The sequence below is a fragment of the Petromyzon marinus genome, chromosome 3, assembly GCF_048934315.1.
Source record: "Petromyzon marinus isolate PM22_M1 ecotype Great Lakes invasive population chromosome 3, UKy_Petmar_22M1.pri1.0, whole genome shotgun sequence".
Taxonomy (NCBI): domain Eukaryota; kingdom Metazoa; phylum Chordata; class Hyperoartia; order Petromyzontiformes; family Petromyzontidae; genus Petromyzon; species Petromyzon marinus.
In genome coordinates, this window is record NC_133669.1 from 13,436,168 (window position 1) to 13,457,759 (window position 21,592).

Sequence of the window (21,592 nt, forward strand, 5' to 3'; positions counted from 1 at the left end):
ATTGCAGATACTCCCTTAGCTGCTATCTTTTATTTTACCTTTTTGCATTGGACATTATGGACACACGTGAAGCTGGAGTTAATTGTCATGAATAGCGTAAAATGGCAATGCAACTATTGTCAAGTGGCTATTAAATTAGCATATTTCAAATGACGCTCAGTTTCACGTTATTATTAAAAACATGTAGTTACAAAATGTAACCATTATGACAGAATTTTCACTTATCTGTCTGTGTTGAACATGTCTTGTTTGCATTACACATAGATTTGTGAAAACCAAATAAAAGTACATAGTGAATGGCAGATTTGGCGTTGTTTTCTTTGAAATGCCGTATCACACTGAAGCTGAAAATTCTGGGAATATACGTTACAGGAAAAAAAGTGTAATTCTCGTGCCGTAACTCAATGTTTGTCTTTGCGTCATTTGGCAGCTTTAAAATAGATTATGTTGACAATGCAAAAATGAACAGTACCGTTTTTTTATCAGCTCATTTGTACTTTTGGTGGTTAATTAAGTGACGTTGGTGAAGACTAACATAGGTCTAGGCATCTAATTCAGATTCATAGACATCTGGAATAGCACATACGTTGATTATGCAATGTATTGATATTTATAAATGGAGCTGGGACAATTAGTTGGTTAAATCACTTCATGGCCTAATATTTGTCATTGACTACTTTTTCGTCGTCAATTATTCGGGCCGATTTAAAATGGTACCTGCCCCCACATCCTGTCTCCTGAAGGCAGGAAACCCCTACAAGCCACGCCCAGCATGACGCAAATGGCGATTCCGATTATATCATTCAGACCTGCCTATATCGCCTTCTATCCTAAGGCATACATGGAGCAGAAGTAGTCAAGTAAACAGATAATCGGTAGAGTTATTGATTACTATACTTAAATATTTGGATAGCCCAGATCTATAGTACTTATCAGCTGCAATAGCTTTATGGGTGGCTGGGTGATCTAGGAGTGTATGTTACTCTGTTCCAAAGTTTGCCAGTTTACAACATTATTTTCCAACCAAAGAAGATTGTTATCAAATGAGTGCAAAACGTCTTTCTGACGCAAAACAAACCAACCATACGATATAAGATTAGGCGTAAATGATGATGACGATATTTCCATATTTCGCAAACACATTACAATTCTTGTAAGTCCCCACCACTGTAACAGTGCCTTAGATGCGATAGCCAAATGCACAGTTGAGCGTACAATTGGGCATTCCTGTGCCACAGTGAACACTCTAGTTACAGTATATACCTCTGTGCCACTGAAGTAGAACAGAACATTTCTAGCGTCCTGAAAATGCGAGTTGCTAGTCAGTGGCATAGCAATATTGGCATGAGTCCTAGTGCAAGACATACGATACGAACGCCTATCCAATTTCCCCTCCCATCTGTAACCTGACACCTGTGCCCCTTTGGCCCATGGGCCTCGGTGCAGCTGCACCGCCTGCACACTCGATAGTAAGATGTAAGGAGTTTATGGAAATCCCAGCACAGAATACCTAAAAACGTGGCCCTGCACAGCTGGATATGCCTCAAAGCCAAGCTGTGCAATCAATTTAATGTTAACACCAGCAGGACCTTGTGCCAACTAATCAGTTGTTTATTTCTCTTCTGGGTTCTTTCGGTAAAGTCACGTAGAAAGGAGATAAAATAATAAAAATAATAATAATAATACTCAAGCGCTGTCTTCCGGACAGTCCTGTTTCTTCACCTGAGGAAGGCTACTTGTGTTGTGGCTGAAACGTCGTGAGAATTTTATTCTGTTATTATTTTTATTCTGTTATTATTTTTATTCTTTTATCTCCATTTTACGTGACTTTACCGAAAGAACCCAGAAGATGCATCCCTGCAGAAGAACACTTGAATGTTAAGTGTTATTCAACAAAAGCACACCAATAAAGTTATAACATTAATCTATTCACGTGTTAAGTTGACCCAGAATATACAATGTGTAGCACATGTATTAATATTAATCTCCATCACCAAAATGTCAACAACAAACTAAATATTGCGACACAACGAATGGTGGTCTTTGTTATTTCGGTTACATTGGTTTCTTGTTCATTTTCTAAACATAATATACTATGGGTACACACATACATTAACAGAGTATAGTAACTAATCAGTTGTTTATATATATACATTAACAGAGTAGTGTCAAGAGTGCCACAAACTAAAGCTTATTTGGGATCCTTATGGTTCAAGGCTAATGCCCTGAGCTCATAGACCCGGACTGATGTATTATTAGGATCATAAAGGTTTAGTGTTATTGCCCAAGGCTCACACAGACCGTTTAAAAAGTGGCTATGCTGTAAAAAAAACACTTAGGTTATGAAGTCATGAATAATATTTTTTGGCTAAGTTTCCAATCTCCTTCACCTGTAAAAAAAAAAGGCTTGCACCAAATGCTTGTAAGCAGATGTGAATACATTTATAATGCTCAACCAAAATATTTGTAAATGTCTGAAGTCCAGGTTCTTGGCAAACTAATGCAACATTCCCACCCCTCCCCCAGCCATTAAGATGAGCCAAGAATATCTGTGTGTAACGCGCGTGACGTCACTCCACATGCCGCACCCCCCCCCCCATCATTAATATTCATGAGCGGGTGGATATTTACACTCGCGCAGAGTGGAGGTCGAGCGGAATTTTCTTCGTAAATTCGCTTTAAGTTTGACATTTATTTATTGACAGTGAATCTAATAAATAATTATACGCAGCAACAAAGTGGATTTGGTGCCTTTATTTATTTCTTAAGCTCTTGAGACAAAAAGTAAGTCTAATTTATGCTTCTACGTTATGGTAAAATAGACATTTCTCGGTGATTTTCCAGATATTGTATCGAATTCACATTTATTTCAACCCCAGCAACCGAAAACAGAAGAGAATAAAGTGTCAGAGCAGTGAATTTGAACAAATTGGTAAATTATATACGGTGCTACAGTGGCATGAAGTGAGGTGTTTTATGACATAGTTTTGTGCAAGAATCACTGCCATTAATACAGTGCTACAGTGAAATGCAGTGAAGTGTTTGATGACTTCGTTTTGTGCAAGATTCACTGCCATAAAAATTTACGCAAGATACAATAACACTCTGCTCAAATTGTTCGTAAATATTACAGCTTCCGTCCTAGGACGGGCAAACAAACTAGTACAGTATGAACAATTTTGTCGCTATTCCATTTTTAAGAATGTTTCGGTGAATACTGTGGTATGACCTCCATTGCCTGCATGGGTGACGTGAACCTATTAGATATAACATATGCAAAAACAGTGATCCTTTTGATGTACGTGCTTTGAGCTGAATAATTGATACTGATGAAAAACCAGCACGTATTTCCAACCCTGCAACTCATGAGCTGCCACGTTAAATATATATATTTTTTTATTTACGTTGCATTTGCTGGCCATTTTGTGCCTCAGCCAGAATGCTACTAATCGAAGGAAGTCTCGTGTTCAACTTTGATTAATTGCTTGAAAGTGGTGTGGCTTGAAACTTGTTGATCTTACAATACCAATCACTCACTCAGCCAGTATGAAACCTTAATATCAAGGTATACTGTATTGAGATAAGTGTGGGGTGGAGTAGTAGCGTATCGGTTAGTGCACCATGCTAAGTCACAGTTCAGTGGTGATATCCGAATTGTTCATGTCTGCCTCCCCCTCCTGCCACCAGCTTCACCAACCCGCACTAAACAAACATGGTGAAGTATGGTCAAACAACACCCCATCACGGTGGGGGTATGCTTTCATCCAGCAGTGGATTGGCAAGCCGATATGAAATCAAGTATGTACCGTAGGTAATGTGTTGAGACAATGCCCTCACTTGATTTAACGGGATTGCGTACTTAAGATCATTTGTACTCTCAAGCTATGCTATATTAAACTGTCAAACAGAAGTAGTTTGGCAGATACTGAAGTTTGATGAATTTTGTTGAATCATACTGTGAGAAAAATCTTTAAAGCCAAGAGATGGAACACTTGTGCAATACTCAGCCGCACTCATGCCTTCGCCTACCTGACAGCCGAGCTAATCCCCTGCACACGTGTGAAGAAGGGAAGCCTGTGAACAAACACGACTTCCCATTCACACCCCCAGTGCAGACCCAGGGCTTAAGGACGTGACTTTATTAATTAATTTATAACTCCAGATAAAATACAAATGCTTATGCCATCCCGCACTGACCAGTCTGAAGTATAGTGAAATAGAATAACCCCCTTCGCAAACCCCGCACGGTGTGGGGATGTTGTCAACCAGCAGTGGATTGACAAAAAAAGGTGAGTGGATTGACAAGAGGTCAACTACTGATTGACGTTCACAGCTCAGTGTCTGGCCCAAGACATCACGACACCACAAGTTTCGACCTCCTCTCAAAAATCCTCTCCACTCCGCTTCAAAGGGAATGAGTCTCGTTCTAGGTTACGCTATAGGAAAGTGCAACGAATCCATGGAACATATTAGACTTTGACATTGTAAATAATAAATAAAAAGTCCATTCTACGTGTTAGTGATTTTTTTTATTTTAGGAAGGAAATGGCAGGAAATGAGTTTTCAAATTGATATATTTTTTCTGGGGGAAGACCCCCAGACCCCCTGGAAGATTTGGTCCGCTCCAATGTTGACTCCATGGCTACGACCTTGCTGTGATGTACACTAATGGATAATGATGTAGGCCAATTCCATGGAGATTAAAGCTTACAGGACGCGACCTGGGCTTGCTGTCTTCACTCCAACGCTGTCCTCTGGACAGTCCAGTCCCTTCACCTGATGAAGGCCACTTGTGTTGTGGCCGAAACGTCGTGATTTTTTGTCATTTTATTTTTACCTACGTGACTTTACCGAATAGAACCAAAGAGTACTTGTAATATCATTTGAAAGAGTACGCTTCTTTACATATGTAAAGCTTTCGTGACTGCAGGTATTCATATTCTTGGTTCTTTCGGTAAAGTCACGTAGAAGGGAAACAAGAATATATATGTAAAGGTCTTAAATTCCAAAGAAAATAATTATCTGATCATAAATCACAAAAGAGGGTATTTTTTAATCAGAGGTTATCAAATACCACTATGCAAATGTTGATGTTTTTTTTCGATATGCATATATTCGATCAATTAAGTTTTGGTATAATAAACTTTTGCTTTCTTTAACATTATTTTATACAGCTAAAAATAAAGGAAAATAACAAATAAATACATTGAAATAAATAATACAATCATGTTTTTCACGGTTCTTTTATTTATCGATTTTAATACTGGGCAGTATAAAATATAACGTTCAATATAGAATGTCTTTGTTTACAATATGAATGGTAAGTTATACCGTGTTTATCGTATGACATGGTAAGTTACAAAAGCTGGGAATGCATCCTCATAGTACTGTTATAAGTTATTCAATATACGAAGTTTCAATATACAAACGAAGCTCCAGGAACGCATCTACTTCGTATATCGAGGTATTACAGTATGCAACTTTGCATTTCATGATCTCAGAGTGATGTGTTTACACAGCCTCTATGTAAAATTTAAGCATGTGGTGCTGGCATTTGGGAATGCTCAATGCTGGCCTTTAAAATGTGGAGGGCACATTTTTAAATGTAATTAAAGTTTCGAGGAGCATTCATCAGATAAGAACATGACTTTCCTTTCAAAATGCAATTTAATGAATAAATATATTGGCTTTGTCACTCTTGTCTATAATTACGTCCGTTTGCTAACGGTTTGTTCACGTTAAATGTAGAGTAACAAAAACTAATATGCAAACACGATGGATGTGGTACTGCATGTCTGTAGCAATTTGAAGGAAAAGTTGGTTGTGTAAGACCATGTAGATTTATGAAACTCTGAAACCCACTAACTTACTTCACTCCAGCGCTGTCCTACCAGACAGTCTCGTCCCTTCACCTGATGAAGGCCGCTTGTGTTGTGGCCGAAACGTCGTGAGAATATTATTGTGTTATTTTATTTTATCAATTTATTATTTAATTCTCATTCTACGTGACTTTACCGAAAGAACAAAAGAAGATGTGTGTACAGTTGAGTGCTGTGTTCTCGTATACATTTGGGTTTTTTCTCGGTACAGTATAAATAGAGCATTTCATTACACACAATCCCATGATGGAATTGGCTAAATACCCCACTTCACGGCCCAACTAACATTGTTGTGAGACCTAGCAACATTATTATGATTGAAAAATACGTTTAACAATTTACCATTTGAACTCGCTGGCGAGAATGAAATGGACCACTGCATGAGTTAAATGCAGCTTTTCACATGCGGTATATTAATATTCTCACTGCGCATGGGTTTAAATACATTATCTTGCACTGGCATCCTCTGAGAGTTTTGTTAAACAATGGACAGCGTATCTGTCGATGTTATCTTTTCCTTTTAAGATTTGAAAGTTTTTGGGGGTTGTTCAAAGCTCTCTTTGTTCCAATGTAATAAAAAAAACTACCAGCTAGAACAACTCAGGTCACATATACTGTATTCTACGTTTTTTTCTTGCCACAAAACTTTAAATCATTGACGTTATCAAGCGAGCCTTTCCGATTATGAGCATTTTTGAGTGACTCATATGTCTTTCAAGTGGTTACATTTTTGGGGAAATATTTGTAAGGTTGCCGCTATCGTTTTCATGACAAATGATGTATGAGGTGAGTTTCAAAGATTGAAGCCCTGATTATTGCTGTGCTCTTAGCCGTGCGAAAATTAACGGGGGGAAAAAACAACCAAATGATCTTCGTGAGTCATCTGCATTATTTTTCATATTTATTCATTTTTTTTATTTATCTTCCATCGTCACGACCAGGCTGACGTATTACCTAGGCTACATGGGCCCACCCTGTGGAATTTGCAGGTGTGGAGACAGTCCCAATCTATTTCGGTGGCCATCACCAACCATGATCAGCTTCCACGAATTTCGCTCCATGACTCGGTCTGCAATGCTGCGTCGTCTCAACACCGTGTTCACCCACCGCACTGCAAATCACAGCAACTCGCCAACGGATTCACTCGCTCACTCCATTGCAAGGTAACATCACTCAGCCACTTACACACACACACTCAGTCACAACGCTTCACTTTTTGCATCTTCACTCGCACGTGCCCACTTTGGAACTCCCTCCCATCACCTTCCCCTTCACCCCTTCCCCACCCTCCCCAAGTTCCTCTTAACCGTGCCCAATTCACAGAAACGTATTATGAACCCATGCCATTTAAACGTTCAATAGGGCTGTTTGTTGCTGGCCGCTTGGTGCTTTGGTCCTGTGCTCGTCAATCCCGATTGTATGCAAAACCTGACCGCCGGTCCTGCCTTACCCCCCCAAACGCCTGCTCCACCATAGCCACCTCCAACAACCCACGCTCAGCACACGAACGAACAGCGCCCGCTCAATGGAACCGATCCCCGTGCCGACTCCACGGTGGCTAGGAAATGTTCACCACCTCGCCTGGTACACACACGAGGTCGTGGGCTCGACCACGACCCTGACCGCCTGCTTTACATTTTTTGGAAGTCTGCCGGTGTCTCTCTCCGCCGTGGTCGCGTGTGGGCGGGGGGGGGTGGTTTCCTCCTCCGGGTTTTCCCCTCCACGTTCAGGAATCAAAAACATCGTGCGTTTAGGGGCCGTCCATAAATGACGTCACGCGATTGTGGACGATTGTTGACGTCATTTATGGAAGGCCCCTTAGGAGTATTTGGCTGCTATAAAAAAATGTCGACATGATCAGTCATTTGTGGCAGTGTAGCTTCTGAAAAAGAGCTATATAGCTCGGTGAGCCTTAGATGGTATGAAAAAATATAATAGTTTATACATTAAAAAACACACTCGGAGCGCGACGTTGGATAACCCGTGCGGTTAAGTCTCCTGAATCGAATCCGATGCATATCGATCAAAAAAAACACGCGACATCGACGAATATTTATCGTACTATCTATCGATTCGTTTGCGACCAACTCAAAATCCCGGCATCGATTCCGTGGGATATGAACTCGCCTCTCAACAATTCCAAAAACCCCCCAGGGCGGCGGTGACGTCATCCCCTTCGGATTTTACGAGAGGGGTGCGATGACGTCGTGTCACTCTATCTGGTGACGTCACGAGAAGCATGGCGGCGCCCGTTGAGAGCGTGGAGGCGGTGGCGAGCGAGGAGGAGGTGGAGGAGGTGGAGGAGGAGGCAGTAGCCGAGCAGGCGAAGACCTTCAAGGAGCTGGCGAGTGGCCTCTTATCCTCACTTTGTCGCTGTGGGGTTTTTGTTGTTGTTGTTCAAGGCGCCCATTCGGGTCTCGTGCCTGGGCGGTGTGTGCGCGGCATGGTCGGTGATCGCGTTGCGCGCCGCTGCATTTATTGCTGTGTAACGCTCTGCTGTTAGCGGCCGTCCCCGTGGCAGAGTTTGAGTGAGGTTCTGGCTGTTTAAGAAGGCGTTATTGTTGGTGGTTTGCGCGATTGTTGAGTGTAGGTCCGTTGCTTTCGCTGTGGTATCGCATCTTGGCGGCCTAGGCCTAGGCTGCGAGGTGGCCACGAGATGGCAGTACTGTACAGTACAGTAATTGGATGCTATTCCATCAGAATCTTTATTTGTAGGTGTGGAAATGTGTTGAACTTCTTTCGCACTCTACGTGGCCAACTGTGCTAATCGGAGATGCTGGAGGACAAACTAAACACAAAGCAGTTATAAGCAAAGTAGTTTTCCATTTAGAATTCGGAATGAAGAGCGTTCCAGACGGCTGAAGAAGAAACCCGAGAAATCCGATGAGCTCTTTTTCACAGGTGTCCACTCGGGACGGGTCAGAAAGTTACAACAAACAATACAAACAGCAATACATCTCTTTGGTAATCTACTCCTAGATGAATGCATTACTTCACCGCTTTGATCAGTGCGGGGTGATGACAGCCTGAGATAAAGCATTTATTGCAATAAGGTACACATCACCCACACCATAAAATACCAGTGTTAAACTCGTACACGTTAATTGTAAGCAAACATCAATACAACTGTAGTGGATTCGAATTAGGTGCACACACAACTTCTTGGGAGGCAACACTTATTTATTTATGAACAAAACAGTTAACTCTTACATTACACATAGGGTGGTGACCACCGACCTACTCTAGCTAACACACACTTCTCAGATACTCTAGGGAGGTACAGCCTCCTGGCTTGGCGAGACTTACACGTCTACCGCTATCCTAGAGTCCTCCGGCTGGGACCTACACACAGGTCTCTTCTTGGCGTCTTCACGATGCATCTTCATTCTTGATACGGGCAGCCTCGAACCTCGTGAGGAGGCTGCTTATATGGGCCTCGGCGTGCCCGGGCCCCGCCCCGGCCACGCCTCCCTTCGAGAACCCTCTCGAAGCCCCCCCCCCTGCTGTCCACGTGCCCCCCGAGGTGCCCCCTAGGCCCCCGGCCCCCACTGGGGTCCAGTCACGTGTCCAGCCGGGGTCACAGAGACTGCCACGTTCTCACACCACCCTCTTGGCCTCCCGAGTCCAGAACCGGCCCTGACGTCATTCCCGCCTCCGTGTGTGTGTAGACCCGCGTGGTCGTGACGCTCCCCCGCATATTGATGTCACACGCGTGCGTGTGTACACAGTAGTGATGCTACCATCAATACACAACTAATGGACTAAATCGGCTAATTTTGTATCATCTTGAATGGTTTTGTAATACCGTATATTTATAATAATGACATCAAATGTATGCAACTCAACAATATTCTGAAAGTGTGAGAAATACTGCAAAGATAATAAAACAGTCGGGTTGTTTCCCTAGGGCGTCACGGAGGTGTTGTGCGAGGCGTGCGAGCAGTTAGGATGGAAGCAGCCCACGAAGATTCAAGTGGAAGCCATTCCCGTGGCCCTCCAGGGTAGGGCATCTCGCTAGTTTTGAAGTTTGGGAATTATTCATTTTGTGTTATTAAACGGTGCATAACACGCGCCCGACACTTTTAGTTGGCAACTTTTTTATGCTGCAATAAAAAAAGCGTAACTGCATGTATAGTTTCCTTTGCTGGCTCTACAACCAGGTAAATAATTGTCCAAATGTATGCTTAAATAGTGTTTTAAATGTGGTGCAGCGGATAAGTGGTTTGGTCAGTTGCGAAAAGCGAGGCTTTCATAATGTACTGTACTGGTTTATTCTGCACTGCAAATGTAAAAAGTATGGTCATAGTGACCTTTGAATTTTCAACTTCTCATGAATCTTTGAACATATTTTCGATGCAGCGGTGTGCACTGTGTCACTTATTTCAGGGAAAGACATAATCGGTCTTGCGGAGACAGGCTCTGGGAAGACGGGGGCCTTCGCGCTGCCTATTCTACAGGCCTTGCTGGACGCACCACAAAGGCTGTTCGCGCTCGTCCTCACACCCACGCGAGAACTTGCCTTCCAAATTTCTGAGCAGTTTGAGGCCCTGGGCTCCTCCATCGGCATAAAATCAGGTTGGTAACTTTATAAACAGAAACTCAATAATACCTTGATATTTATCAACTGTTGGCAAACACCAATATGCTGTGGTTGTTTATATGTGTGTATATATATGAGTTAAATAATGTTTATTTTAAGTAAAGGTAAAATTACTCGAACTTATAATGGTGGCATATTCCACCAAATGATAATATCTGTATCTCACCAATGCATGTTTTTTTTCACAGCTGTGGTGGTTGGAGGTATTGATATGATGTCACAGTCCCTAGCCCTGGCCAAGAAACCTCATGTAATTATCGGTAAGTGTTTAATACTGTGCTATTTAAAGCTTTGTCGTATTGATTAAAAAATTAAGCAACACGTCATTGTTCACATATGGTTCATATGAAGATTTATCAACTAGTTCTTTTAATTGCCATATATGTGTTCTACGTGGACATTTTTTCCTATAATTTGTTGCTTATTTGAGTTGCATTTAAGCCATGGTAACTATATTACTCTGTGTGAAAAATGCGAAAAATCCCTTGTTGATACCTTGTAAAGAGCTTTTAGATGAAAATTATCATGACGTGCTAAGTGACATTTAATTGAATGTATGTCAAACAGCTCTAATGCAATATTTGGTATACCTGATAATACACCAAATCTCCCATTGACAAAATTAATGCGAAATAAGTCAACTTGTCCCGGTAATATTTAAATGTTGACAGATTGACTCGTGCTTTCCAGCAACTCCTGGGCGGTTGGTGGACCACCTGGAAAATACCAAGGGCTTCAACATCCGTGCCCTTAAATACTTGGTTATGGACGAGGCTGATCGCATCCTTAATATGGATTTTGAGACTGAGGTTGGTTTGTTGTTTTCCACAATTTTTACTTCTTTGTTTCATGTCAGAAGCCACAGATCAATCATTGCCTTTTTGGTTCTACTTTAATATCAAATTTCTAGAACTACTGACGAGGAGGAGGCTCAGCAGCCCAGGTATAGTCCTGGGACCATTAATTCCCTCACTTCATGAGCCACATGGCTTTCGTGGGTTCAGCCACTCCCAACTTCATTCCACTTGTCTCTTCTCACTCCCTAGCTTTCATGGCCAGGATAAATCATTAAAAATAAACTTGCTTTAAACAATGTTTCATGCGAGAGTGGGTACAATTATATTATCCCGAGCAAATATATTTTAAACTAAGAGAGGGAAGTAATGGGCCACTCGGTCTCGCTTCTGCACTGTGTGGTCACAATTGGTTTCGAGGGTGGCCTGGGTGAAAGCTTGGAGCTTGCTTTTCAAAGAGAGCCACACGGTTCACTTGAAGAGCCTGCTTTTGTTGCCAGGCTAGCCTGATGAGGCTGCCAGGGGGAACCTGTGCCAAGCCTGCAAACAAAAAACAATAAGTGAGCTTCCTCGCTGTCTTTAAATAATAGCCAAACAGTGATTTCAGATATAGTTTGGTAATTTCCATTTAAATCATGACGCAAAATAAATATAGAGCTGTTAATAATGATCTGAAATGTTGTGTTGTGTTTTGCATTTACATATTACCCCTGGGTGTATTTCGCCTTGGTGAACGACTGCACAGTCAATACTTATGATTCACTTATATCTTTCATTCCATAGGTAGACAAAATTTTGAAGGTGATTCCAAAGGAGAGAAAAACATACCTGTTTTCAGCGACAATGACTAAAAAAGTAAGTAATTATCAGTACATGCAACATATGCCTTCAGATTATAACAAAACTATATAAATGTATGTTTTTTCAAATATTAAATCTGTCTTTACTTACGTGTTTGTCCCTGGTCTCTAGGTTCAGAAGCTGCAGCGGGCAGCACTGAAAGAGCCAGTGAAGTGTTCTGTCTCTACAAAATACCAGACTGTGGAAAAGTTACAGCAATACTACGTCTTCATTCCAGCCAAATTTAAGGTACATTTCAATTGCAGGCAGACCTCTGAATGCAGGGGTTACGCTCCTGGAAAATTCTGTGTTGGGCAAAATCGCATTCGGCAAATAATAGACCTCATGAAAAAAAACAGGGTTGCGTTCCTGGGTCCAAATTTATCACCCCCTTCCTCTTTGTTTACTTAATTATACATGATTTCCACCCTTGTCATTGTACTAAAGGATGTTGAGTAACTATCCATTTCTTGTGTGTGTGCTTTTTAGTTTTTCAAGATCACCTCAACATTAATTCCCCGTCTCCATTACTGTTGCAGCACAGCAGCACTCACCCCGACACTGAATTCCCAGCCTGACACTCGCTCCTGAGACCGTCACTTGAACGTTATTCATTTACAATCTAGGCATCCGTATGACTAATGTCCTCCGACTGGACGGCTAGATGCATGCGGCAATGTATGAACATTTGCATTTCGCCGTTTTGTATGTTGAGTGTTACATCATCACATGAAAAAAAACACAAAAAAATGCTAAATACATAATTCTCACAGTCAGTTAATTCTCACCTTACGATGGATGCAAGCACTCTCGCGGCACTACTTTTTGACGCGGATATGAGATTCTTAGCAACGTCAAACCATGCATAGCCCAAACATTGCCCCGTGTTCTGGAAAACAGACCTCCATTAGGTAAACCGTGTAAAGCCAAAATACGCAATCGATGAAGCTGCCATGGGCAAGGTTTTCCTGCATTTCATATATTTACAGTGACTAACATCATTATGCATGTTGGGTGGACATTTGCTTGGAAGTGTAAAAAGCGTCTGCCAACAGGAAGTTTTTAAGCCTATTTGATACTTTTAACACTCATTTGTGAAACACCATGCTTAACATGACAGGCTCGAGTGCACCAGGTGTTGTGATCCAGTATGTGAAAATAGTGTAATTGTGTTGAACAAGACTCGGTGTTCATACCAGATTTATTTTATCATCACAGTAAGCCACCGGCTAACTAGACCAATATATGGGGTGGGGAAAATATACAATTCTGCAATCTAAAAATGTACCCTGCATGTAGACAATTTCAAATGCCCATGAGGCCAGCACTTTTTTTTTATCAGGTACGCATGCATACACAGGTCTTATAATGAGAATAATGACCAATTATATTCAGTGTAATGTGATGTACAGTTGTGTAATCTTAAGTAGTAAACTTTAAGGTTAGTTTTAATTTAGTTTTCTTTGTAACTTTTTAAGTGTTACACAGTGACACTAACCTCGGTGATTAATTAGTTTTGCCAAGGGCATGAACACAGCTGCGTTGTATCAGTGATGAGTACAGAACTCAACATTATACAATAGTGTGTCTATTGTATTTATCTAGTTTGACTAAAAACATTTCATTTTCAATGTAATGCAAGATTTGTTTTCTTTCATTTAAATGTGAAGGAGGCTCACGGCTATGTTATTTTTATATTAATGTGTGAACACATCCAGAAAATCCATTTAGCCAGACCAGACCTCCCCCTGCCCCCTCCTCTGTTCTCTGTTAGTCCATTGAGCCGGGAGCTTACTGTATATTCCATTGTTGGAGGACGTCTTTTCAATTCTTGAACGCTACAATGTCAGGCTGAATTTGAATTAACTGTTACATATGCATATTGGTATGTCTGATGCAATTAAATTAGCAATATCAAATTCCCTTTCTGCAATAGAAATACATGTTTAGTGTTTATCATGCTGAGCATTGATACTGACCTGAAACCAGTGTGACATTTGTATGAAGGTAATGCTGTGTGTTTTAATGAATGCTGTAACCCCGCATATTACTTTGCAGGATTCTTACCTGGTCTACATCCTCAATGAGCTGGCGGGAAACTCGTTCATCATCTTCTGCAGCACGTGTAACAACACTCAGCGCATAGCTCTGCTCCTGCGAAACCTGGGCTTCACAGCCATCCCACTGCACGGGCAGATGAGCCAGGTATGAGATTTTACTCTTCCCACGGCAGAGGTTCTGCTGCATATTGCAGACTACCTAGATTGGGTTACTCCTGGCTGTTGCATTAACCAATTTTGACAAATGTACATCACCACTGGAAGATGTTATTCTGTTTTAGTATATGGCACAGAATTTGTTAAAATGTAAAAAAATACTTGCATATCATTTGCGTTTAAAAATGTCACTTATTAATGTAGATATTTTTTACGTGCACCTGAACAGGCTCTTACCTATGTCAAAAATGGAAATGTTTACATTTTAAACTATTGCTGAAAGAAAATCTGTAATATAATGCAGGGGTGGCCGAACCATGCAGCAAATAGTTGTTTCACTTTTCAATATTATTTTACTTGAAACAGGAAATATCTGTGGTAGCTGCCTGGGCCACTCGCTTCTAACAGCCGAGCCAGACATAAACACTCCCAGGCAATTTCTGAACTCCGTAGCCAACCAGCATGAGCAAACTGGCTACGTGACCACCCCATATGATCGTCCCACACGTCTTATATGAAGATTTTGTTATCCAGCTGGCAGAGTCAGGAAGTTGGGCCAGCCCTTGTATAATCTATCCAAAGTACCAACCCACACGCACAAGACGTTTTCTATTTGAGATCATTGTTTGTTCAGTGAAATGCTATTGGTACCTTGATTGATGAAGATTTTTTTCAGCATTTTCAAAGTAAATATCAAGCTTTGTACCACTTCCCAGGCTACCTATTATTCTGTAGTGACAGGCCCATACAAGTGCTGACTGTGTGTTTTGTAAAGGGAGCCTCGTTTTTTTTTTACAAGCAGTATTTGCTCTGCTAAAAAAAAAATTCCCAGTGCATGTATTTTTAGGATAATTTTGATTAACATATTTATAGACGTAAATATACAAAGTATAACATTGCAGTAATATACGATATTAGGTAAACATTTGCTGGTTGGCTGGCTTGAGGCCTGGCTGGCTGGCACGTGGGTGGGGAAGATCGCATGAGCGGTGACCACGTCAAACGCATCCCACGGCGTTGAGGCGTCACGCTGACGCAACGCTTCCCTCGCGCTAACCTTGACCTCAGCCGTGTATCCCGCACAAATGCATGGGATACCTTACCATACTATATGGGAAAAAAAGCCTGGGGAGATTGGTGGCTGGCAGGAAGACAGGACAGAGGGACAGACATTTCCATCAGACTTATTGATGTCGCTTTTAGCATTATATCCTAAACTCTGGCATTCAATAACTTTTTTTCAAGACGGGTGGGTTGCTCGTGATACATTTAAATTGTTCTCTTTACAATTGGTCTTACAATTGATTTTATTTTAATATACATTATGTTCAATGCATTTGTAGTGGAACAGTAATGCAGATGTCAAATGTTTGATTTGTATTCATTATACCTTCACGATTTCACATTAACTTGCTTCTTGTAAAAAACAAATCTTACCAGGTATCTGTTTTGACTTTAACTGAAGGAATGATTGAATGGATATGTGTTTAGAACAAGCGCTTGGGCTCCCTCAACAAATTCAAGGGCAAGGCTCGCTCTATTCTTTTAGCGACGGACGTTGCGAGCCGAGGGCTGGACATCCCGCATGTGGACGTTGTCATTAACTTTGACATTCCCACTCACTCCAAGGTGGGGTCCCACCTGCGCACACCGCTCACCCCTTCACCATTTTAAGCGCCAAGCCGTAAGCCTGCATGGGAATTCAGTTCAACTCCACCACTTGCCTTGGTCCCTTCTCAGTTTTCAACAAAATGCCACAGAGTGTTTTGGCAGATGTTATCACTACCAGATAATATTTCTTCCTGGGCTTTCTTACTGTCAAAGCAAGGGTGTTTTCAACATGCACTTCCAAAGTAGACTAAATACATGTAGCCATTGCACGTTGATGTTAATTCCTATACATTGGTCTCCCAAGTGTAGAGTACGACAAATATTTTTATGACAAATATTTTCCATTGACACCTACATATAGAACACACTGTTGTGCACAGTAAAGTTACAAGAATTCTGCTAATTAGAAATGGCATAACGTGGTTGTTTTTGCATTTCGGAAAGAAACCATTGTGCTGTTACGTTAGTTGAAGGAGCTAAGGAAATTCCATCAGACATTGTATGTATGTTGAACTTGTTCCATACCTCACGTAGCCAACCGTGCTAATCAGAGGTGCGGAAAATATTGATGTCTTTTTTAACGTTATATCCTAATCTGTGGCATTGGACACCTGTGTTTTCTCTTAGGACTACATTCACAGGGTGGGTCGAACAGCAAGGGCAGGCCGGTCTGGAAAATCCATCACATTCGTGTCACAGTAAGTTGCTGCTACCAAGAATCAAAAGCCTTTTTCAGTGTTCAACAATTGAGAGTAAGTGTTTGTGAACCTTGACGCAGCTGCAGTGCAAAATGCATTTTGGCAGAGTGCCAATGCCACTTCTGTCTGGTTTTTTGTGCAGATAAAATAGTAAGACTTGTACCAAGAGACTTTTAAATGCCTATAACTGCACGCCTGTTTGTATGTAATTGTTTGATATGAGCTGTAGAATAAAATGTTAGATTTCATAAGTTAGGAAGTTTTGGTTGCTAAAATGTGCTTTTTTATGGCTTCTTCTTTGTGTTGCTGGTAGTTGAGGTGTTTAAATTAACGGTTTTTAAATGTTCACCTGAAACATAATTTGTCAAGAGGCCTGAGCAGGAATAATTATAACTTTACTAATAAAGTTGTAGGCATAGACAAGGATGTGCAATCAATACTAACGAGTGCAACATGTTAGGATAGAACATTTCGTCATTATGAACTTAAATTATCCCATCGAACATGCTCCATGGCCGCTTCAAAGCTTCCAAAATTGCCGCTATACAGAATGAGGCAGTTACAACTTTCTACAGTAGATGGCACTTGGAACCTGAACATGTCGTGACTTATTCGAAAAGCTTCAAATATGGGTTTGGCATATCCTAGTTATACATTTATTAGTATCCTCTGGTCACTTTGCAATGTTAATTGCACTTTTTTCTTCTTCTGGTGATGCATTTGTCGTTTGGTGAAGGTACGATGTGGAGCTGTTTCAGCGTATCGAGCATCTCATTGGAAAGAAGCTTCCCGCCTTCCCCACCAACGAGGAGGAGGTGATGATGCTGACAGAGCGGGTGTCCGAAGCCCAGAGATTTGCTCGTATGGTACGTCGTGTACTGCCTTGTGTGTTTTTTATCGCAAAAACATATTGGCGTTTGTACAATTGTGTTGTTGAAAACTGCTCATTGTTAAAAGACATTCAATGTTGAAGCGATGGTTGCATTTTTTTGTCAAGTGTTGAAGGCCTCTGTTAAGTGATATCCAAAATGGTTTGTGTTTAGACAGTTTTGGTCAGTGTTAAATCTACCCAGTACGTTTATAATATGGTTATTATGATTAGTTATATATCAAGAATGGTAACCATAGCTATCTATCCAACGTTATGACTTGCTGTGTCCTGTGACACTGCCATATACTTAAATGAACACATGATACAGGCTTTTGTCGTTGTTAAAATGTCATTAAAATAGGCCCAGTTAATGATATGGTCATTTGCTTTCAGTGATATTTGTAGAGATGTGGTTTATACACTCTAATTTAATTTCTAGCAATTGTGCAACATGGTAAACATCAGTCGGCCTTTAGTGCATTTGATCAAAATGCTATTGTTGTTAGTTTATTGTTTTCACGTGCCTTATTGTAACCTAAAACATTTTCAGTTTTGTCAACTTTTGTTTAGGACTGAAGGACATTGGGTTTTTTTCTCAGGTATGCTACTCTTATGTAAGAGTCAGCACTTTGGACTTGATTTCCACAGGTCACCAGTTCAATCTGATGTGTCTGTATAAACAATGGGCAAGATTCTGGAATCCTACGTATCCGTCCACCCAGTCGTGTAAAAAGGATACACCACAGTTAGTTGATTGACAGATGGTGATTTTCAGCGTGGGTACACCCCCCTCTTTCAAAACATCTGGCCCAGCATGAAAGCCTAGGTCAAATAGGTCAAAGGATAAGTCACATACCCTCTAGATGGCCTCTGCAGGAACTGCCTTTAGTTCTGTAGTGAGCAAGCAATTACAGGCATGCACCTTTACCATTTGTTTCCTTTTGCAGGAAATGAAGGAAACAGATGGGAAAAAGAAGAGACCAAGGGAACAGGTTTTGGATGATGCGGAGGATGCCTCCGGTGTCCGCAAGCACGTTAAAGGGGGAAAAAGAAGGAAATAGAAACGTGCACTAAAAAGACTCTTTACTCTTCAGGGTCACAAGTAAATTATGGAGGAGTCCCCAAGTCGATAGCATAACTCCCCAAACTCATTACGGCAGTCAAGTTGAGGTGTTCATCCTTCTTTAATTAAACATTGAGTGCACACAACTGCGTCGAACCTGGCAGCATTAGTGAACAGACGGCTTACGGGCCCCAGTGCGCTCATCTTTTGAGAGCTGTCGTGCCCACACATCCACATCTTTTGCCGAGTCGTGATGGGTTTGATTTCATTATTCTCGAGCTAACTTGGAGCATTGCTTTATCATTTTACTTGTCTATGGATCAAGTTTCCATCTTTATGTGAGAATGTAATGGGGATATGTTTGCATATAAAGAGTGATACACTTGATAATGGTCCTGACATGAGCGGCTTATTTGGTTTCAGTGGTCATTTGTCAAGTGAAATTCCTGTTGTGCTACATCACATTTTAATTACCAGCCTCGCTTCATTCCTGTGAATTGCTTTTTCCCGTTGCTGTTGCAGATTACTTATTAACTGTAGTAAATTTATATATATCTCAACTTTTTCAGTACTGTACGTGTAAAATATCGCAGTTACTGTTTAACCAGGTAATTTGTATTATTACGCCTTGCAGTCCACACCACAGTTGTAGTTGTCAGCAGTTGATGTCACCTACTTGTAGTGTGAACTGACAAATGTGTTGTGTACCAAAAAATATACACCTCGGCACATTCATAAATAAAACTCTTCAAATATGAAATACATTTGTAAAAAAATATCATGTAAAATATATATTTAACAGGGAATGTTTTGGGGCAATGGCCCTGAACGTGCTATGAAGAAGGGCCGTTCCCCAAGACGTCGCCTATTGTATTTCCTTTTCAGGCAGTACTATATTGATGAATTTGTTGAGTGTTTAGGTTTTTTGTGCTTGTGTACAACTGCCAAACGCGGTTTCTCCAAATAGTTTGTTTACCAAAACTATACACTATAACGGAGACCAAACGGTGAATTTACCTCCCTGTGTATATTACAAGGATGGAGCGACGTGTATATTAATTTTTAAGGTTAATTGTTTTAATGCTAACATGATCATTGTTGAAACAATATATGAAATATGCTTTTTAGTCACTGTAAATATAAAATAAAACATGCAGTTTCAAAGTTGTTTTTTCCTTAGAGCACAATGAATGAAATTGCCTCCAAACCATTTAAGTTATATCAGTATGTGGAGTGTATTGGTAAAATGTGATTTGACACTGGTGTGTCACTTGCTGAACCATGCAGGGAGAAACCAATTTGAATGAGCAGTGTCCTAACGAACATACATTAAACTTTGTCCCAGTGATATAATAAACTGCAGATGCTTTTGTATAACATGATGCCCATAGAGTACATTTTTTTTAATGTTGGAAAATTGTGTGGTTTATGTTTTCAATGTTTTTGAAAAAGTTCAATCTCAAAAAAATTTGTGTAAAGAGTACAGTGTCTGCCAGTATCTACGTGGGATAAGCCAAGGTCCAAGGCCAGACTATCTTTTTGTTCAAAGCAACAATTGTCGCTCCTTTTCATAAGCAGTTGGTCGTCGGGAGGCAGACATGCCTTGTTCTGACGCAAATGGTTGGGTTATGCTTGGACGGCCCCAAAGAAAGGTAAAAAGTATTACGTCCCTTTTGTTAAGCCGCTACTGGATGAGGCCCATTTGTGGCGGTTATTTTACCATATTTTGCGATGGTGCTCGGTGCGAGTTAATGAAGGGCGTGGAGCAGGTGTTGGCACATACGACAGTATATCAATGGGTGTTGCGTCATTGCCGTTTTGTGCTCGCCATGCAGCCCCGTGACACCGTGTTTGTGCATTGTGATCACCCATCCAAACATTTGGCTCAAGCCTGCTTCGCTTCTGAGATCTAATGAAATTGTGAATATTCTGCATGATTTTGGTTGTGGACAAGTAATGTTATTCACAAGTACTGCGCAGGTCGTGTTATGCGCCACAAAGGAGTGGACTTGCAGCCAAAAAATATTTGTACAATAGATCATTTTTAAATCATGGTTGTCCACAAGGCCAAAACGCTGAAAAGGTCAGCAACAAACAGCACACTTGAAGGTAAAATATATTACAGTTTATGCGTTTCTCGGGGTTCTCAACCAAGGAGACGAGAGGTCGGTCAAATATTAAAATGTCCCTTGGTGACTGCAAACGCCGGGAGGGCTGTGATGATGTATGCAGTAGGCTGTGGATGCATTGTCATAAGCTGTCCTACGCATGGCAGTTTAACACCGGTCATCAAAGTAATATGTTAGATTTATGTGAAAAATATTGGGGTGTAGCGTATATGCAACACATTGGTGTTCTTTCGCGTTTGTGTTTATGCATGGGCTTGTTTATAGCAAGGCGTGTTTGTTACCAAAACTCAAACCACCCAAACCCAGTCAGTTGTTGGTAGTCCTTGCTGAACATTTTTGTCATGCGTCACCCTGCCAGTGACGTTTTGAGACAAATAAACTATTGAGATGGGCCTATTGAGATGTGAAAGATGTTCTGGGACTTTAATTGTTTATTGACACTGTTTTCTGCTTTAATGGAAAACTTGCAAAATACGTATGAGCAAAACAATGTAGTGCGTTACAATATCGCTTATCGGACTCGCTGAGAATTGGAGTAGAGTCGGCGGATATCTGAAACGGTTGGATTTGTGAACGTCTATAGAAAGAAGTGTTCCCAAGCACTAATACATACTGCCCTGGGTGTGTGTGGATAATCGTCAAGACAGTCGGATATTTGACGTACAGTACTTTGTGCTAAAGTTTAATGTAAATGGCAGTAAGAATACAAGATGCTTCGCCATGTTTGCTTTGTTGGGTATCTTTCGATGTTTATTTTAAAAAGCGACGTATTGACCTTAGTGATGGTGTCTGGAGGTCCCAGCTGTGCTTTTGTCAGTATACTGTAGTTTTACGGGTCTGTTTAGCGTGACCTAATTTTGACAAAATCAGACAGCACTAAATGAACGTTTT

The 21,592-nt window shown here is 41.0% G+C and overlaps 1 protein-coding gene across 1 annotated transcript; it reads left to right on the plus strand.

Moving 5' to 3' along the window:
• Positions 1-8,041: 8,041 nt before the first annotated feature.
• Positions 8,042-21,424, plus strand: DDX47 (DEAD-box helicase 47). Its single transcript, XM_032974567.2, has 12 exons — positions 8,042-8,223; positions 9,787-9,880; positions 10,266-10,454; positions 10,668-10,739; positions 11,170-11,288; positions 12,057-12,128; positions 12,246-12,362; positions 14,172-14,318; positions 15,821-15,958; positions 16,568-16,638; positions 17,375-17,504; positions 18,457-21,424. The coding sequence occupies exons 1-12, from the start codon at positions 8,119-8,121 to the stop codon at positions 18,568-18,570; spliced, it is 1,368 nt and encodes a 455-aa protein (XP_032830458.2). The 5' UTR covers positions 8,042-8,118; the 3' UTR covers positions 18,571-21,424.
• Positions 21,425-21,592: the final 168 nt, after the last annotated feature.